Genomic DNA, 21,232 nt, shown 5'->3' with positions numbered 1-21,232 from the left:
GAGAAGAATATGGTGAGTAATTCCCCCGAGCGCACACTTGGATTACTTTGGTACCCGGTCTCTGACGAGTTAGCCTTTGACCTATCTTTGAAACGCATACCTGCAGACATTTTGAATTTCACACGAATCCCTACTAAACGCGAGGTTCTACGCATTGTTATGTCCATTTTCGATATTCATGGTTATTTAGGCCCTGTCACGATTAAAGGTAAAATATTAATTCAACAGACTTGGAAATTAAATATTAAATGGGACGACGAAATCAATGATGATTTATTTTGCTATTTTCGCGAATGGATGGAGCAGTTAAAAAAGGTTGACAACTTGCGCATACCCAGATGGTATTTTGCTACGAGTAACCGTCTCGAACAAAACACTGCTACGACTGCGAGCGACTACGAGAGCCTAGCTGCATCTACGAACGCTACGACGATACCGCAGGACGCGAGCCCTATTACCGAAGACATGAGTGCGAGTGAGACGGGGCTAGAACTACACGTGTTCTGTGACGCATCCCCGCACGCCTACGCCGCGGTGGCTTACTGGCGAAAAAGGTGCGACGACGGCAAAGTGGTCGTTTCCTTTATAAGCAGTAAGAGCAGAGTGACACCGCCGTCGAAATCCACAACAATACCTAGACTTGAGTTGCAGGGCGCGTTACTTGGATGTCGTCTGGCAGATGGCATTAAAAAGGAGCACCGCCTGCAACCCACTGCCACCTTTTATTGGACTGACTCTACAACGGTGTTGCACTGGATAAGAAACGAATCAAGAAGCTACAAGACTTTTATTGCTAACAGACTCGGAGAGATCGATGAGTTGAGCAAAATTTCCGAGTGGAATTACGTTTCTTCCGAACTGAATGTAGCTGACTTGATTACAAAGAACATCGCCGACTGCGAGCTGAGCAGAGACTGTGTGTGGTTCACCGGTCCTCTGTTTCTTCGTGACGAGCGCGCGCTATGGCCGCGAGACCCTGTGAAAGAGGTAAAGATTAGTGATGACATCTTGGAAAAAGTAAATTTATTACATGAAATGAATAAGAAAAACGACCTACCAGTACCAGATCCCCAACGCTTCTCCAGCTGGTTGCGTTTGCTGCGTGCCACTGCAACTGTCTTATTGTTCATAGAAAAATGCAAAAAGAAGAAACTTACCGTTGTAACCGATGAGCTGATGCAAAAGGCGGAGAAGCTTCTGATACGTCATGCACAAGAGCAAAGCTTTCAAGAAGAAATTAACCTTCTCAAGCAGGACAAACCACTGAGAGCCGATAGCAGACTGCGGTCACTCACCCCGTACCTGGACAACGACGGTTTGCTGAGGGTTGGCGGCCGTATAGACGCCGCGAAGGCTGTGAGTGACGAGGTAAAGAATCCTGCCATTCTAGATGGACGACATGAGACCGCGAGACTCATAGTGAAGCACTATCACGTCCGCGCCGCACACTCATGCAACGAACTGGTGGTGAATGAGCTGCGCCAAAAGTACTGGCTTCTCCGATTGCGCCCCACTGTTCGCACGGTTGCCAGCCAATGTAATGTCTGCCGCATACGCAAAGCAATGCCAAATCCGCCTAGGCTTGGAGACCTGCCCGAAGCTAGATTAACCCACCATCAGCGACCATTCACAATTTGTGGACTTGACCTGTTCGGCCCCATCGAGATCACCGCCGGCCGACAAAAGCTGCAACGATACGGAGTGCTGTTCACGTGCTTGACAGTACGCGCTGTTCATATTGAACTTGTAGCGTCCCTAACAGCTGACGCACTTATAATGGCACTTCGCAGGATGGCAGCACGCCGAGGATGGCCGAAATCTATATACTCGGACAATGGAACGAATATGCGAGGCGCAGACAGCGAACTTGTAAAGGCCTTTCGAGAACTGGACCAAGATGCTGTAGCTATGCAAGCAGTCAACAAAGGCGTAGACTGGCACTTCATACCTCCAGTGAGCCCCCATATGGGAGGTGCATGGGAACGCCTAATACGCAGTGTCAAGACCGCGCTCAAGGCTGTACTCAAAGAGAGATCACCGAAGGAGGAAGTTCTTACAACGCTAATGGCGGAAGTAGAGAATATGGTGAACAGTCGCCCTCTAACGCACGTATCAGTAGATCCGCATAGCCAAGAAGCATTAACACCTAATCACTTCCTGATCGGATCGCCATCAAACTTGCCCCTACCAGGTGTCTTCAATGACGGAGATTTATATCTGCGAAAGCAGTGGAGAACCGCGCAACGCCTCGCTGATCTCTTCTGGAACCGCTGGGTGAAAGAGGTATTGCCAACACTTATCCCACGCCCAAAATGGCAACGCGAAAGTGTACCGATACAAGTAGGAGATGTAGTAGTCGTTGTTGATCCCGCTTCACCCCGAAACCATTGGCGTAAGGGAGTGATTGAAAACGTCTATCCAGGTAAGGACGGCCGAGTTAGGGTAGTAGATGTTAGGACCAGTAGCGGTGTGATGAAGCGACCAGTGACGCGCGTAGCTGTACTGTTGGGTAATGAGTGTCGCAAAGCCGACACTAGGGGGGAGGATGTTAACGATGGCCACCAGTAGTAGGTAGGGGAGAGTTCGGTATATTGTACCGCCGGGTAAATTGTACCACCCTCATATTTCGTAAAGTATTTGTTGAATGTCTGTAATTGCAACACTCAGCGATACACAACTAAAATCAATTAATATCGGCCATGTGGTTTTTGCCGTGACAACAAACACGTGTGTTTTATTTTGAAAAGTATTTTTTCATTGTTTTCAAGTAACTTTTGACAATACATGTTTAGTTTGTAATTTTGTTAAATTTAATTACAGGGTGTTTCTAATGTATTATTTAGAAGCGTAAATTAGTGTGGATTGCAATTATTTGAAACATTTTTCGGTATTTATAAGCTATATTTTTTACCGATTTTTTAAAAGCACTATCACCTAGTCGGCTAAATTGTACCACATCAAGTTGTATGGAACTTTACCAAAGGATTTTGAATTTTTTTTTAGTAAATCATATTTTGAAGTTATAATAGCGTAGTTATGTTTGACTAACAATAAATGAAAGCAAAAGACTGGCAAAGTAGATTAGGTACAAGTGTGCGTTACGATAATTGGAATTACAAAACTTGTACTCAAAATCGTGATAACGTCTAAAACAATATCGATTGTCTATGTTATTAACTACTGTTCCTTTTCGTTTCCTAATTTGTTAAGAATGTATCGTATAATATTTTGCCATAGTTTTTTTATAGGCTTGAAATTTATTGAAATCCAATTTAGTAACCCTGTGGTACAAACTCAGATCATAGAAGGGAATAGATGTGAAACGGGGGCGTGGCGCGTGTCTCCGCGATATGCCCAGAAACGAACATCGGCCGCGTAGCTAGGTTAGTCGCGATTCAGTCGTACTAAGGAAATGTTCTCCGATATTTTGGATAATGCGTCGTTACGTGCAATAAAACAAGTGAAACGAAGAACTACAGGAACAATGGAGTCATTTACTACATGTAAGTATTGCAAATCCATTGGTATTTTGCTTATAAATAAAAAAAACTAAACATTTTTACGAACGAATTCAGTGCCGTAACAGTTACTGCGATATCGAAATCAGTGGTGATAAAAATTCTAACACACTTGTACATTGACGATTTAGTTAGCAACCACTTTATGTCATGCTCAACTACTGCGCAATGTATTTAATTTCTTCCGATATCCACTGTCGTGTGAAAATACACAGTACGGCCGCATGTGCCGGTCGTAACATAGTGCCGTGCTCGTGTTCTAATGCGGTTTCCTATTATCGATAAATAGAAGTAAATTATAATTTTCTATTTTGTAATTTTAAATAAAAAAATGATGTGTTACTTGCGATTATAAGATTTTACAAAAAAAATAATAACAGTAGAAGTAATTAGTAACTGTTAACTATGTAATTACTATAAGAGCTAGTTGAAAGCCTAATATAGGCATTATTTTTGATAAACATATGCGTTACGCAGATCGCCATAATTAAAAAGTAAATGCGTGATAGTAGTTAATAATAACGTATAATAATAAAAAGGTTTTCATACATAAGCATTTTGTGAAACTAGTTTCGAGCCTTGCCCCTAGCGATTTAAAGTATCGATATCTTATCGACTCCATTTTATCTTTGTTCTCTCACTAGCATTTTCTTAGTGTGCGTCACGTAACGCGGCCATTGATTGGCCATAAGGCACGCCTTCTGGCCAATCACAGCACTTTTAAGCCGGTTGCACATGTTGTCGTAGACTCACAGTCGCTTTGTTTTTACACAGTTGAATGTGTGTGTGGGAGCTGTGGTGGGGGAAATGTGGGGACACTGGTTCTCGTTGTAGTTACGCGCGACTTCATATCTATTCTCTTTCTATGATCTGAGGGTACAAATTATCGAACCGGTTGGCTAAATTGGACCGAAGCTCTAAACTCGTACTTTGTTGATTTGTGCCAAATATACAACAATCATGTTAATTAATACTTATGAAATAGTAAGTTGAATAATGTATCTTTTATTATATACCATGGATATTAGCAAAAACAAAAGAAAACTATGTGTAAAATAGGATTGAAAAAAACTGGTCCAAATTAGGGGACTCTCCCTTATTAGTAGCCGATAGATTTACGTAAGATACTTATTTTTACTTGCAATTAAACTAATTTACATATCTTACCTACTATATTTCCTTTTGATTATAATGTGTATCTGATTTTACCTATTTTAAGCTAATTATTATTAAGTTCTAATTGTCTTAACTTAGTCCTGCCATTTGCCTTTTTTAGTAACTGAAATTTATGTCTTTAAAATGCTATATGTATCTGCAATTACTTACCTATACTTACCAAACTGAATGTTTTATATCCCATTTGGATGTTACGGTTGTTTACCTACATGTTTATGTTTGGTTTGGTATCAATAAATAATACGCAACTCCGGGTGCGCGTAGGTAATAATATTGTCGCGCCTAGAACATGCTAGAGCTAGCCGTTAGCGATGCGGCCCGCTCACAGTAGATATATGAGCTAAAGCAGTACGGAAACTCAGCCCTTTCGGCGAGTTAAATACCTACACTTCAACTGAGTGTTAGGGTTGGCACTCTTAATCTTTATAAAATTAATAAGGTTCTGACTTACTTATTTATTAAAACGTTTATTTAGGTTTTTTAATTATCAAATACCTAATGGAATAAATTAATTGACTAAGTAGTTAACAAAAAAATAAAACGTTAATGAGGTTCTATAAAAATCGAATACATAATCGAATAAATTGATTAAAAGTACTATTAGAGGCCGGTAGAAGATATTCTATTCTCATAAATAAAATACCGGATACTTACTTTCACATAGCTATTGCCTCATTTTAAATACAGTTCATCACTTAGTACAAAAGCGTGCGGAGCAAATTACTTTATCAAATAGAACACATAAATTGTTAAAAAGCGTAATTACGTAATTTAAAAAGAACTATTACTAAATGAGATGTAAGAACTTTATTTAAAAAGTAATATTTAATAATTTTTACAATTCAGAATTATTACGAAGTTTAAAAAATGAAAGTTCTGGTTTTGAAGATGCCGAGTTCAAGCAGCCGTATACTACGCAATACACTCGTGGCATGTTTTTAAAAATACAGCGGACAGTGCTTGCAATAAAATTATTATTAAAAACACAACGCGCGACACTCGCGACGGATGGACTGCGAGGTTCGCTTAGAGCTCGTGTAAAGCGTGCGTCTGTGTGCGTGAGTCTGATTTCGAGCGTTTGTATGAAGCTTCCGTCACCTTCCGTACTGTTTGATTTATCTACTGTGGCCCGCTGATTGGCCGGAGGCCTCTGTCCTTTTATGGTCAGAAGCCACTCGCGGCCCACCGCGCCGCACACGCGGCCGAGAGCCGCCCCAGTCGTGATCCAACAACTTCCGCGAACGCACGTACGCGGGTGTGTAATGTATGATATAATTACATATCATATAATACTTAGAGGATATAACATCAAATTATATAAAATAGTTTAATATAATAATTATTTACAATAATAAACGAATAATATAATTTTAAAACGAATAATTTTAAGACAAATAACTATTAACTGATATAAAATGGTTTGATTTAATGAATATTTTCTATAAAACTTACAATGTATACTATTTAAAACAAATAACATTCAAATCATATAAAAATAAAATGTCGAACAATCAAATGAGATAAAATTATTTTCCTATAAAACTTAAATCATATAACAATAATAATTTTATATCAAGTTCATTTGTTATAATAATCATTGCATGCAGCAAGCAAGCAAGCGAGCAAGCAAGCAAGCTAGCAAGCAAGCTAGCATGCAGGCAAGCAAGCAGGCAAGCAAGCTAGCAAGCAGGCAAGCAAGCAGGCAAGCAAGCAAGCAAGCAAGCAGGCAAGCAAGCAAGCAAGCAAGCAAGCAAGCAGGCAAGCAGGCAAGCAAGCAGGCATGCAGGCATGCAGCATGCAAATTTGACTAAAAACTTGAGACTTCTGTCACGGCTCCGGCACTGCGGGGCTCTGGCGGTCCCTCGCGTGCTAATCGTCGCAGATGGCTTTCCACCTGCTCCTCAGCCCGCGGGCCGCCTCGCCCCTCCGTGCCTACGCGCTTCTAAATTACACTCTAGGGGTAGGGCAGACAAGACTACGTGGAGTCGGTTTTACGGCGATTCGTTTTTGTCACTAAAGTCATTTATAAGTCAAGCTAAAGAAGAACATATTTAAAGTTATATCTATCAGAAATTATATCAATTAAAGAGTATAACAAATAATATTTATTACAAGTAATGGTTATGTGAAATAATATTTATATCAAACAAAATTACATCAAATGAGTCTTAGATTAAGTAAGGTTTATATCAAATGTCTTTATGCGTTGTGATTGGTATCTGAAATGATATTATTAGAAATGATTTATTATATGAAGTAAACATTATATGTTAAAAAAATTATATCAAGTGTTATTATAACATACGTTTATTATACAATATGAAAGTTATTGAAATGAATTTATATCATGTAAACTTATACAGTGTGTCCGGGCTTGTAGTGATCAAACTTTAATGGCGTAATCTATGGACAATTTTATCGATGAAAATACTTCAAATTTGGGGTTTGACCCATTTTTCGCAAAATTACGAGGATTTAAGTTTTTAATTTTTAGTTTTCACCTCTTCCTTCAAAAACAAGTGAAAACGTGGGTAACTTAACATTAATAAGCAAATATTTGATATCATGCGATAGTCAATAAAATTATCTATTAGTAGAAGTAGAAAACGGACGCAAGTTTCATACATTTTATGGAAGTAAGAATGGATTGAATTAGAAAAAGACATGATTTTTTTCACTTCTTTTTCAGTTATTTTCCAACACAAGAAAAACCAGGTCGTTAAGGTATGTTTTATTTGCATTGTATTATTAGTATTTGAGCTATTCTACAAAACGAATGTAAATTTATTAGTCTACGTCTATTAGTTTCGACGTAATTGTTGAACAAAGATACCCCTTCCCAGCCGGTTTCATAGCGCTGCTAACATGCGAAAATGCACTGCCTGAAAGAATCGCACAACCTATTCCGACGCGCTATGGAACCGGCTGGGAAGGGGTATCTTTGTTCAACAATTACGTCAAAACTAATAGACGTAGACTAATAAATTTGCATTCGTTTTGTAGAATAGCTCAAATACTAATAATACAATGCAAATAAAACATACCTTAACGACCTGGTTTTTCTTGTGTTGGAAAATAACTGAAAAAGAAGTGAAAAAAATCATGTCTTTTTCTAATTCAATCCATTCTTACTTCCATAAAATGTATGAAACTTGTGTCCGTTTTCTACTTCTACTAATAGATAATTTTATTGACTATCGCATGATATCAAATATTTGCTTATTAATGTTAAGTTACCCACGTTTTCACTTGTTTTTGAAGGAAGAGGTGAAAACTAAAAATTAAAAACTTAAATCCTCGTAATTTTGCGAAAAATGGGTCAAGCCCCAAATTTGAAGTATTTTCATCGATAAAATTGTCTATAGATTACGCCATTTAAGTTTGATCACTACAAGCCCGGACACACTGTATAAACTGTCACGCACCCCACGTACGCACCCCCGGACGCGCCTTTCGGTTTTTCTACAACAAATCTGACTTTCATTTCATCTTCTCATCATCTTTCGTTCACCCATCGACCTACATCGCCTACAATCGTGTTGCCACAAATCTTCACTTTTTCCAAATTTTGTTTTTGTTATGTAACCCTGAATAATGCTTCTCTAAATTTTTATCAAAATTACAAAACCAGCTGCTCCAACTTGGATGAAAAAAATACATTATTCCCAAAAAAAAAATCAAAATAAAAATTTTGCCTAGTTTAAACTGTAGTGTCCGACCGAAACTAGTTTTACGACCGAAACCGAAACCGAAAACGAATTTCGGCAACGGTGTCTATTTCGGCCGAAACCGAAACTTCCTTACAAGGCTCATATTTTGAGGGAAAAATAAAGAAAACGTTATTATAATCAGTCAGTCTTTATTGTTTTCTCTTTAAATTGCATTAAAATTGAACTTATGCAGTGCCTTTTTACTCTAAAAGGTATCAAATTATGTATTAAAAAAGAAAAAGAAGGATTTATAGTCTAGAATTTTTTTTAATTACTCGCATTATTCAGGACATCTACATAACCCGTCCCATGGTCGGGTCTTTTACCTTAATAATTTCTCAAAACAAAATTGGTAGTACGTAAGTTAGTATCTAATGTACCTACTTGCCACTTGGATACGTTGGTGATAAATACTAAAATGAACTTTGAAACTCTGAATCCATAATACTTATTATCAGCATGAAATGCACTATAGTCATTACTAACTACTTAGTAACTAATATTTGTTTACGTATAGCATTTGCGAACCAAAAAAAAATTATAAGTTAGATTAAACTTGATTATACTTTTATCAGTCATATTGAATATTTTTTTTATGTTTACACCCGCTCTTATGTTATAACGACATAAAACGAGATAAAATTTACCAAATTCAAAATAAATCACTCGAAAACTCGCCACCACAACAAAACAAAACTAACAGCAAACAAACAAGCGAGCGAATCACGACATTGGCTCTGATCGGATTCATCCACTCATTCAACGCGCCGAACATGACCGATAACAGCGCGGAAACTCCCGAATGCACATTCGGTTTCGGTCGTAGTTTCGGCAAGTTTGCCGCCGAAAACGAAACTAAACCGAAACTCGTGTTTTTACCGAAACTCAACCGAAAACGAAACCGAAACCGAACATTCGGTCGGACACTATTAAACTGACTGTACTGAAAAAAAATTGTACTACGCGAGTATGGCAAGTGACGTCATAATTTGGCGCATTTAGTAAGGATTTCAAAATGGTATAACACTTTGTAAAATCTTGCTGTAATTGTCGACAATTTTTGTTTATTGGAAATAATCCCGTTTTTAACTTTATCTACCTTGGTTAAAAATATTATTCTAATGTGCCCAAAATTCAAGTTTCTGGCTTAAGTGAGGTGGAGAAGCCATTTTAAAAGGTATGAGCGGGACGGAGAGGGCCATCTTACCAAGCAGGGATGTTATGGATATCCGTAACCGTAACCGTAACTATAGGATATCTGAAATAAAAAATATCCATAACCGTAACCGAAACTGATTCAAAAGTTACGGATAGTTTCGGATAAAGGCGGAGTCTAAGGGTACAATTCCAAACTGCAAAACTCTATGAAATCTGCAGTATACACGCCGCAGCTGCAATGCCGCGCTGCCGATTTCATAGTTTTGCAGTTTGCGGTCTGCGGCCCGTCTTGGAATTGTACCTTAAATCTTAATATTTGTTACCAACTTGTCTGGCATTCGCTGGCACCATCTAATATGCCAGCCTGTTTTACCTTTATCATACATAGGTGTCGTCTTAGTTGGTACATAAAGTAGCTATGTGGGTCACGCTCACGCAGCATCTTGCTATTTGTATTATACCTACATTTTTGAAATTCTAATAATTCCGTAACCGAAATTATCCGAAACTTTCGGATAATCTGAAATGATTTCATATCCGTGACCGTATCCATAACCGAAACTTCATATCCTTATTATCCCTGTTACCAAGTAGGTACAAGTGCAGGCAGAGCAGGTAGTAAGGCGCGCGCGCACGGGTGACTTTTGTCACAGTATGTCAACTACTAATTTCTGTCATGGTGACAAAAGTTTCTGTGACTGACTGTACGGTAGTCAGTCACAGAAACTTGAATTTTGGGCACATTAGAATAATAATTTTTAACGGGACAATATTATTTGGGTAGCGCATTTTCTTACATAACTTTTTAATTCCTATCATTGGAGGTCCGAAAATATTTCTCATACAATTTGATACCATAATGATCATTCTTCATAAAAAATTTAAAACCTACATATTTAAAAACATAATCATTGATATTCATAATATCACTAATCATACACTTAGTTTTTACTAATATTTGTTTTCATATATTTTTCTATACTAATGATCGAAACTCATAATTATTCGAATAAATAACTATAATATTCATAAATGTGATGTATCCTAATATTTGTTTTCATAAACTGATTACTCATAAGTGTATTCCATATTATTGAAAACCATGATGTCTATATTCGTATTAAATCGTATTTTAACATTAAATTAATTTGAAATGGTCCAAAACAGGCAATATTTTGTGCCACAAAACTAACGTGACAGAAACGAATCGCTCCAAAACCGACTCCACGTAGTCTTGTCTGCCCTACCCCTAGAGTGTAATTTAAAAGCCGGAGGCGCGGAGGGAGGGCAGCCCTCGCCCGCTGTAACGAGGCTCAGGCGCCCGGGTGAGCTGGAGCGGCTGAGGCTGGTCGCCGAGGCGCCGAAGGCGCCGATGGCGATCCAAAAAGCCGAAGCTGCGAAAGCAAGCGTGGGTGCCTGAGCCTCGTTACGCAAGGGCGGAAGGGCTGCACATCCCGCAGCGCCGGAGACGAGGAGATACCAATGCATGCTGCATGCTTGCTTTCATGCTGCATGCTCTGCATGCTTATCTACTCTATTAAATTATATATGATTTTTTTAAAGATACGAGTATGTCTGTTATAAAGTAAATTATTCTGAACAACAACATTATGAGTTGAAGTATGTTCTTAGTAACAACATTATTAATTAAAACAATATGATCAATGAATGTTATGAAGAAAAAAGATCTGAAAATAAAAATTATGTATTTAAAATGGTTCTTGGTAGTAACAGTATTGATAAAAAAATTATGATTACTAACTGTTATGAGCTCCGATGGTAGTAATAAAAATGTATGAATAAAAAAAGTATGAAAAATAAAATTATGAAGAGAGATTATTATGAACACAAATCGGTAGTAAGACAAAGAATAGGATTTAGAATTTTATGTGAGCCAATATAGAACCTATTATTTGATCCTCTAAAAACTAATTGATCTTTTTTGTATGTGCACTTTTAAAAATAAATGATGTTTTTTATTATATTTTATCTTTATATTAATTATTGGGTCTATATTAGTTGATCTACGGATAAATTATAAATGATCTTCATTAAAGGTAACATAATATTTATGTTTAACACACTCTTTTAATATTTGGTAAACAAAAATAATATTTGATCCTCTTTTTTAGTTATTGATCTTTAATTTTGTTAATTTGATGATTTTTATATCAAGTTTGCCTTTTAATATTGATCACCTAATATTACATTTCGATCTATGTATAACTTAACTTTAAAATATATTTGATCTAACAAAAAATATTATTGGTTAATATTTTTAATTAAAAAATATCTTTTAATTTACGCGGTACTTTGTGGTTGAGTGACAATCGTCCGTCATTGGTTACTGAGTTGGCCAAGGGCTTAGCGGCCAATAAGCAAGCAGAATGGTACATTGCCATGTTTGTTTAAATTACAAGCTTTGCTTAGTTTGGGACTAGAGGCGAACCCGATATCATAATTTTTACCTCTTTATTTTTTTCAAATCGCAAGGTTGATTTTCTCTTAGTATACCGATCTCGACCGTGATCAGAGACCACAAAGTCATCTGTCAACGGGTTGATTAGACACGATAAAAGCACTAAACGATATTTGTTTACTTTTAGTGCGACATCGGGTCGTAAGGAATTGATAAGTTTTTTTTTTCCAAATATTTACTGTGTTTGACGAAACAATTGCAAAACAATATTTATCTTTCGTACTACTGAAAAGACCGAATATATCCATCCCGCACCAACGCATCCAGCACCTAAGGTCAATTCGACCCGATAACGCAGTGTGAACGTGTTAAGTATGCTTTTTTAATAAAAAAAAATCTTTGAACATCAAGTGACTTTAAATAGTTTCCATCCTTTGACTACAACTTAATAAAAATAAGTACCATAACATAATTATTTTGAAGATTATTTGATATAGACAAAAAATAATTTATACAAATCGAATTATTTAAAAAAGTATCACAATATTGAATATTTGGTGCTCATTTCTTTTGTTTTTGAGGACCAACATGTAACGTATTATATCCTCCTGAGACCCAGACCCCTAAAAATTGTCGGATTGTCTTGAATTTTGGAAGGCAGGCTAAGTTTAATATGTACAACTAACAAAAAATGCGAAAAAAAATCTAGCCCCCCTACATACGCCAAAATGGGGGGTGTCACCAGTGACACTACGGGTTTCAAAGACATTAAATTAATTAATATTTTAATTACTTCAGGTATGGTAAAATAGGTGATTTCAGTTTCAAATTGATCTGCAATTGTTTAGAATCATATAAGATTTACTTTTTAACAGCTTTTATTGAACTTGTTACTACAAACTTTAATTTAACTTGCTATAAATGTGTGAATGTATGTTTGAGTAAAATCTTGGAAGCTGAATTAGAGCTACTTCCTGCCAACCGATTGAGCTGAAATTTTGCATAGACATGTAACTCAGATGAGACTTCAATATAATGAGGTCATGGAGCTGATCTGATGATGGAGACGGAAGGTAGCCATAGAAACTCTGTGACTAAACGATGTAACTCTGTCGAGTTTTGACTCATTTGATTGGTATTGACAAGTACTCTGGTCTTGGATGATATCCAGGGAGAGGATGATATCTGAGGATGGAGCATCAATTTTTTCATCATCAGTATCATCAAAGTTGCATAAAATTGACTTGACGTTACCATCAGACAATCCTAAAAAGGACCATATTTCAAATCACGAGTGCCCAAAGTGTCACCAGTGACACTCGAATTAATTGACGAAAATACTTATTACAATAGAAACATTTTAATAGTTTTATCGCACAATCTGAGAGATATATTACCGTAGCACACAGAAAACACAAAACAATACCAAAAAACTTGTTTTAAATAATATTTTCTTTTTTTGGAATGTGTCATGTCGGAGGTCGCGCGAATTCAAAATTTCAATTAATGTTTACAAAATCAAAAACCCTTTCGTGCGAGGCATAGCAATTTTTTGGATATGTGACATATTCCAACGTTTCACACACTTTTATTAATTTTCATAAATACTAATAAATGGCGCTGTAAAAAAAATATATACACAAGTGTCACGAGTGACACCGGGGGTCTCAGGAGGATATTATTGAGTTTCTATAATGAGTAGCTAATGAGATTGTCAGTACTGAATTAGGAATTTCCGGTTTGTATTAATCCATCTCAGGAAATTTTATTAATTCATAACATTTTAACCATAAATTATTTCAATATTGTTGAACATGGCGAAGCATGTTCACTGCAAAATTGCTGCTTTCGTTATATTATTCATAATGTTAAAATTAATTAATATCTTAAAACTTCCGGTGTTTCAAATAATATATTAATCTATCCCGTAAAATTGTTTTAAATATTTATTAATGCATATAAATATATTGGAATATATTGAAATAACTGATAAGTTGATATTTAAATCAAACTAGGATTTATAATAACTTTGTAATTTTGGGAAATGACGTAGTTTATTGAGATAGTTACAATTTCACACATTTATCTTATTAATAATTTATAAAATTGTATAAATATAAATTATCACTTACTGTTTAAAATTATAATTGTTTAGTTAATAAAGAATAATTAAATTTAATAATAACGGACAGTTTCCGGTCCGATGGACACTGAGGGAAACGCCATCTTGGAAAGATATAAAAGTGAGGTCGGATGGGAGACTGGGGGCATTATAGTATTCCAAGTCAAGCAGTCACGCTGTCCGAGATAAGTATTTTATTTTGACTCAATATCATAATTAGAATAATGTTATATTGCTGTGCAGTTAAAATAGAAAATTGAGGTTCCTTTTCTATGTGTTGTGTAAAATAATTTGGCAAACCGTTATGTTAATTGTTATGCATTTATTTCGAGGAGAATTATAAGATTCATAATCGATTAGAGGTGTTAAAATAAATAAGTTATTATAATATTACAGTCATTTTGTCCTTGGCAAATAAAAATACTTATTGCTATGTGTGTTTATTTATTATAATTGTGGTGTGTCTAATTCGAGGTTTAACAATTTTCAGAAGTGGGATGTCCACGTCAAGGCGTAAAAGGGCTTCACAAGAAACTGAAGATGATGCATCTTCTGCAAAACGATGGCGGCCTCGGAGATACGACCCAAGTACGGACACGAGCTCTGAATCGTCCACCGGCGCCGCACCTGTACGGGAGAAACGAAGATGTCGCGGTGAGTCCGTTCCATTTCTTTATGATAATGTGGCAACCTAAGCTGACCTTATACCTCTCTTTGATCCTGAGAAAAACGATATATTTGTGACTAATTGGATAAATAAAATAGAGCAGTTGGGTAAAATCTATGGCTGGTCAGATAATACAAAATCATACTTTATGCAATCACGGCTGTCGGGTATGGCCAAAGTATGGCACACGTCTTTGTCTAATTATGACTTGTCTTGGAGTGAGTGGAAACATGAACTCCTTCAGGCATTTCCAAGACGAGATGATTATGTCGAACTACTTCGTGATATGTTGAGTAAACGAAAGTCGGTTAACGAAAATATGACTCAGTACTTTTATAAAAAGTTGACACTGCTTAATAGACTTGAATTATATAATGAAAAGGCTGTTGCGTGCATAATTGATGGATTACCGGCTCACATGCGGACGGCAGCTCGCGCAGGAAATTATACCTCACCAAGTGATTTGTATTCTAAATTTTTATCGGCAATGGAAGAAATAAAACCTAGGATTCCCTTCCGATTTGAAAGTCAGGCTACTAACGAAGTATCACGTGACTCTAGATATAATCGCAACATAGAACCAAGAAAGCAGGTAATCTGCTTTTTATGCCAAAAGACTGGTCACACTGTAAAAAGGTGCCAGGAAAATAGGAACAATCTTAATTGTGTGCACTGCAAAAAATTTGGCCATCAGTCAGATAAATGTTGGTTTAAGCCAAGCACTTCTTCATCAACGACTGTAACTGCGCCTAGTGAAACTGTTCACATGGTCTCTGAGGTAAACAGCATTTATTTTAAAACTATATTGTTAAATGATACACCTACTAGAGCTTATTTTGATTCGGGGGCCAAAATTAACGTAGTTAACTCTCAATTTTGTCAGAAACTTGGTTTGCGTATAAAGGTTTGTGATATCATGTTCATTGGTGGTTTTGGTGGTACTCCAGTTCCTGCAAAAGGAGTTGTAGATGTAAATGTTGATATAGATGATAACAAATTCGAAACAAAGCTTATTGTAACTGATGTGTCTATGGCTGACATGGATGTTACATTAGGTCAACCAATTATTAATGACCCAGATTATGTTTTTACTATATCTGGTACTGAATTTACAATTTCTAAAAAGGAATCTTTAACATCAGAGGTATTTAAATCGGACTTGTATTGCGATGAAATTCTGAAATTTCCAATAAAATGTAAAGATGACACTGAAATACCACCAAATCACGTCATGTCAGTCGGTATCGTATCGGATGCTACCTTAAATGATGTTTTATTTATTGATTCTTGTACTAGGCATTATGAAGGGGTAAATTATACTTTTCCTGCTAGTATCATTAACGGCAAAGAACAAATCTTAGAAATTACCAATACATCACAGCGGCCATTATCATTAAAAAAGGGACAAATCTTAGCTAGAGCATTGTTATGTGATGAAAAAGAATTTCTCGCTGAGGAAAGGTATTCTGATATTCGGTCTGACAATTCAGTTTTCACTATTGACACCGATAAGGTAAATTGCGGTAGTTCAGATCCACTTGTTAAAAATAAACTATTAGAATTGCTAACAAAGTACAGTGATTGTTTTTCTAAGAATACTACAGAGTTAGGATGCACGGATAAAATTGAAATGGTTATCGAGTTAAATACAGAAAAACCCGTTTGTTATCGTCCTTACCGTTTATCTATGGCCGAAAAAGAGATAGTCAGAGCAAAAATTGATGATTTGTTAGAAAATAAAGTCATACAGGAGTCCACTTCGGAATATGCAAGTCCCATTATCTTGGTTAGAAAAAAGGGAGGGGATTATAGACTATGTATTGACTATAGGAAATTAAATAGCATGACAATTAAGGATAAATATCCATTACCCATAATAGAGGAACAAGTTGAAAAACTTTCCGGCAAGAAATTCTTCACTAGCTTAGACTTATCACAAGGATTTTATCAGATTCCCATGAGCAGTAATTCCATTTCTAAGACAGGGTTCGTAACACCAGAAGGGCATTACGAATTTTTGCGTATGCCCTTTGGTTTGGCCAATTCACCGTGCGTATTCCAACGGCTAATGGATAAAGTTTTAGGACCATTAAGATTTGATAAAGTTTTGCCGTATGTTGATGACCTACTTATTCCAAGCGTTACGGAAAAAGAGGGCCTAGTGGTTTTAGAGCAAGTATTACAAATTTTACGTGATGCAAAGCTAACTTTGAATATTGAAAAATGCACGTTCCTTCAAACTCGGATTGATTATCTCGAATATGACATATGTGAAGCAGGTATACGGCCGAGGGAAAAGAAAATCGAAGCGGTTACAAAATACAAAGAACCAACCAATGTCCATGAACTTAGAATGTTTTTAGGCTTAACGAGTTACTTCAGAAAATTTGTTCAAAATTATGCGTCTGTAACACATGATCTTTATAAACTTTTGAAAAAAGATTTTACTTGGAATTGGGGCGAAGAACAGCAAAAGTCGTTCGATAACTTAAAATCAATTTTGACTAGTAGGCCAATTTTAGCAGTGTATAATCCCCGAGCGGAAACTGAAGTGCACACAGATGCCTCTAGTAAGGGTTTAGCAGGCATTCTATTACAAAAGCACGAAAATGCGCTTCGACCTGTAGCCTATTTTAGCCGTAAAACCAGCAAAGAGGAAGCTTTATATCATTCTTTTGAACTCGAGACGCTAGCTGTGGTTGAGACATTGAGACGGTTTAGAGTTTATTTAGCAGGCATTCATTTTAAAGTTGTTACCGACTGTATCGCCGTAAGACACGTTTGAAAAAAAGGATCTTCTGCCTAGGATTGCGAGATGGTGGCTTAGTATTCAGGAATACGATATGAACATAATTCATAAACCTGGTACCAGCCACAAGCACGTAGATGCATTAAGTAGATCTCCATTAGACGTATCCCATGTACAAGTGCTCGATATATTCGACTGGGTAGTGTGTTTGCAAAACCAGGATGAGGCAATTCGAATTATCAAAGAGAAACTTTGCAGTGGTGATGATAATCCAGATATCATTAATAATTACACTATTTTATATGACAAGGTATATAGAAAATTAGGAATAGGACAGATGAGACTAGTGGTACCTAAAGCCGCACGTTGGAATTTTATGCGCAAATATCATGATGACATAGGTCATCCAGGACTAAAAAAATGCGAAAAACTAGTTAAAGAAAATTGTTGGTTTCCACGCATGACTCGTTTCATTAGAAAATATGTAGATGCATGTATAGATTGTCTCTTTAAACGAGGTCAGTATGGTAGACAAGAAGGATGCCTTCACCCAATCGAAAAAGTTGCAGAACCAATGCATACTTTACACATTGACCATTTAGGTCCATTTTGCAAAAGCAGTAACGGTTTTTCCTATCTATTTGTGGTAGTAGATTCCTTCACAAAATTCGTCTGGGCACGATCCACAAAAACCACAAAATCCGTGGAAGCGGAACAAAGGTTAGAAGAGATTTTTAGTAATTTTGGCTACCCTAAGCGAATCATTTCTGACAGCGGTGCTGCGTTTACCAGCAAACGATTTAAGCAATTTTGTTTGACTTACCAAATAAAACATGTCACCAACTCCATAGCTTCTCCAAGATCAAATGGCCAAGTTGAACGTGTAGGGGATAATTCCCTTACACTTGGTGGTAAGTAGTAATATGTTGATGTAGTTAAGTTAGAATGTAGTAGTTGAGTACAAATAGGATAAGTTGTTCGGGAGCGGAATGTTAAATGAAAGTGTCCGTCACCGATGAGCGTGTTTATTGCACTGAAAATTATACAACAATTGAGTTAAGCGTTGACGGTAAAATGCGGTGTCGGCGAAATATAATAAAATGTCGAGTGTGCTCGTACATGCTGCCAAATTTTAAGAAAAGAAGAAAAATAAAAGTTTATGGCGATGACGCCTTATCTAGTTTACGAGCAGCAGATACGATCACCTCGTCTACACTATCGATATCCGCGGTCTGCTCGCTGTGCCTCGTGCGTAGCGGCTGCGCGGCGCTGCTCGAGTCTTGCTGCTCTCGACGGTTCACGCTGCAGCCTCGATACCTTCTTCTTAAGCGTAGAGTCCCCCACACAAGGAATGCAGCAATGATGAATCCCATTACAGAGTACAATACGTAATTGTGTTTCTCGTGTGTGAGTGATTGAACACTTAAAGCTTCTTGTTGTTCCTTGATGTTGTCAATTTTGTTTTTCAGTAATGTTAGAGCTTCCTTGTGGTCTTCAGGGACAAATGTGTGATTGAAGTCAGTGAGTATGTGGTTTATGCTCGATTCGCGTATGTACATTGTTTCTTCGCTTGTTGTTAGTTTTAGTTCACTGTGGTAGTCATTGCGCGCGTGAATGATGAAACTGTCTCCTTTCAGCATGCAACCGAGGCCGAGTGATAAGATTCCCGTGCCGCGTAGGTGTTGTGACGTAACTCCAGCTGTACAGAAAATGCGCGTAGTGCAGTCTTCGCAACAGGAGAATAGCCACGCGCCGCGATTGTGTAATCGCACCCACTTGTCGTTGCAATTTGATACTCTTGTACGGCATGTCGATAAGTTGCCATTGTTTAATAATTGCGCCTCACACAATGTGTCGGCGACTTTTATGTTATAAATAGGTTGATTTATAACACATAATAGTTTGTTATCTTGCAATGATATGCAGGATGTTACATCTCGCTCTTCTAGAAGTACTATCATGTCTCTCCTTAGGTTGACAGCGAGGTATTCTGATGTAGGTTCAATATGTTTCTCTCTGTTTTCAGTTATTTGTGGTATAGGAATGATGCGGTTGAGTTCGTATTGTTCATTGTTTATGAGTGGTAGCTTCACTTCAAATAGTAGGTATGCACTCGTTAAACGAACGTGTACACGCGCTAGCTTGTACAGTCCCCGAGTACTCGTTTGAGATGATGTTTGAGACTCTTGACCGCTGCTTCCCAGAGACCGCCAGCCGTGGGCCAGGAAGGAGCATTGAAATGCCATTCAATGCCCCACTCAGACAGGTTAGTGATGACGTCATTGTTTATGTAATATTCCAGTGCCTCACTTCGTTGCTTTTCCAGAGTCCGTGCCGCGCCCACAAAGTTCGTGCCTTTATCGCTGTATATGTGTTGGGGCTTTCCTCTACGGGCACAGAAACGTTTCAAGGCGTTCAAGAAGGCAGCTGTGCTGAGATCGGACACCAGTTCGAGGTGAAGAGCTTTCGTACACAAGCATACGAACACCGCTACGTAGGCTTTCAATGTCTTGATGCCTCTGCCTTTATTTGCTTTGACTTCCACATGTCCAGTGAAATCAACACCGGTGTGAGTGAACGGTCGGGATGGGGTGACACGTTCTGGTGGTAAGTCTGCCATGAGTTGATGGTTGGGTGCAGATTTGAAGCGATGACACGTGATGCACCGTGAAAGTTGTTTCTTCACTGCTCGTAGGCCACTGATTATCCAATATCTATTGCGTAGATACGTTAGAGTTAATCTGGCTCCTCCGTGTAGGGTCGTCTTGTGAGCTTGATCAATCAATAACTCCGTTAACTTGTCATTGTAGGGCAAGATAATAGGATGTTTTTGTTCTTGACTCAAGTTTGCGTTTCCCAGTCGCCCACCGACACGTAGGAGTTTGTTTTCATCCAGGATGGGGTTCAAACTGAGAATGCTGCTAGTTGATCTCACCCGATTGTGTTTATTTAATTGTGCAATATCGTCAGCGAAGTGATTAATTTGTATTGCCTTGATAACAACTGTCTACAGCATTTTTGCGCACGGGTTATGCATAGCTTATTTTTATTGGTTTATGACCTAGAATTAAGAATAACAACAAAAAATTGTTCTGAATTTGCTTTTATGTGTAAAAAATAGAAAAATTCATATCAATGAATGTATGAAACATGAACATAGAGATGATTCAATTTGTTGCCAAATATTTTTTTTTCTTTCTTTCTTTCATTCTTTCTAATTATTAAAACATACCAAACATCCATTTAAGATTCATTCTCACAAGAGAAGATTTAAAATAGAGTCCAAATATTTATTAAAAATGAAAAGTTCTAATTTCCTGTCATGTTCCATAGAAGATTTTTTGCATAAAAATCTAACCCTATCATGCTTTCAGTATACTGGCCTTGGTAACGTCGTCTCTCAAATCTCACTATATTTTGATGAAAGCGTGCCCCTTGTTCTTGCGAATAAGCCCCCATAATTATTTATAAATATATCACAATGAGAATGGGACGTGCATCTTTAGAGACATTCTACTATGAAGATGGAAAATTCAAATCGCTATAACTTCTTAAAAAGCAAATATTTTCGATTTGTAATCGCACTTTTTTATATAAATATACTTATATAATCAGAATATAATAAGTAAAATCCATGCGCAAAAAAAATTTTCTTTTTTGTTGACCGGTGTAATTGCATTTTGTGCGGTTTTCAGGTCACTCGTTGTTAAGTA

General features: G+C 37.1%; 1 protein-coding gene across 1 annotated transcript; it reads left to right on the top strand.

Annotated features, from left to right (window-relative positions):
* The first annotated feature begins 297 nt into the window (after positions 1–297).
* Positions 298–19,978, top strand: LOC135087327 (uncharacterized). The gene is made up of 3 exons (XM_063982125.1): positions 298–2,283; positions 19,724–19,785; positions 19,846–19,978. Exons 1-3 carry the CDS (start codon positions 298–300, stop codon positions 19,976–19,978), a joined length of 2,181 nt encoding a protein of 726 aa, XP_063838195.1.
* The last annotated feature ends 1,254 nt before the right edge of the window (positions 19,979–21,232 follow it).

Source organism: Ostrinia nubilalis, assembly GCF_963855985.1.
Source record: "Ostrinia nubilalis chromosome W unlocalized genomic scaffold, ilOstNubi1.1 SUPER_W_unloc_1, whole genome shotgun sequence".
Lineage (NCBI taxonomy): Eukaryota > Metazoa > Arthropoda > Insecta > Lepidoptera > Crambidae > Ostrinia > Ostrinia nubilalis.
This window is presented reverse-complemented; position numbering and strand designations above follow the sequence as displayed.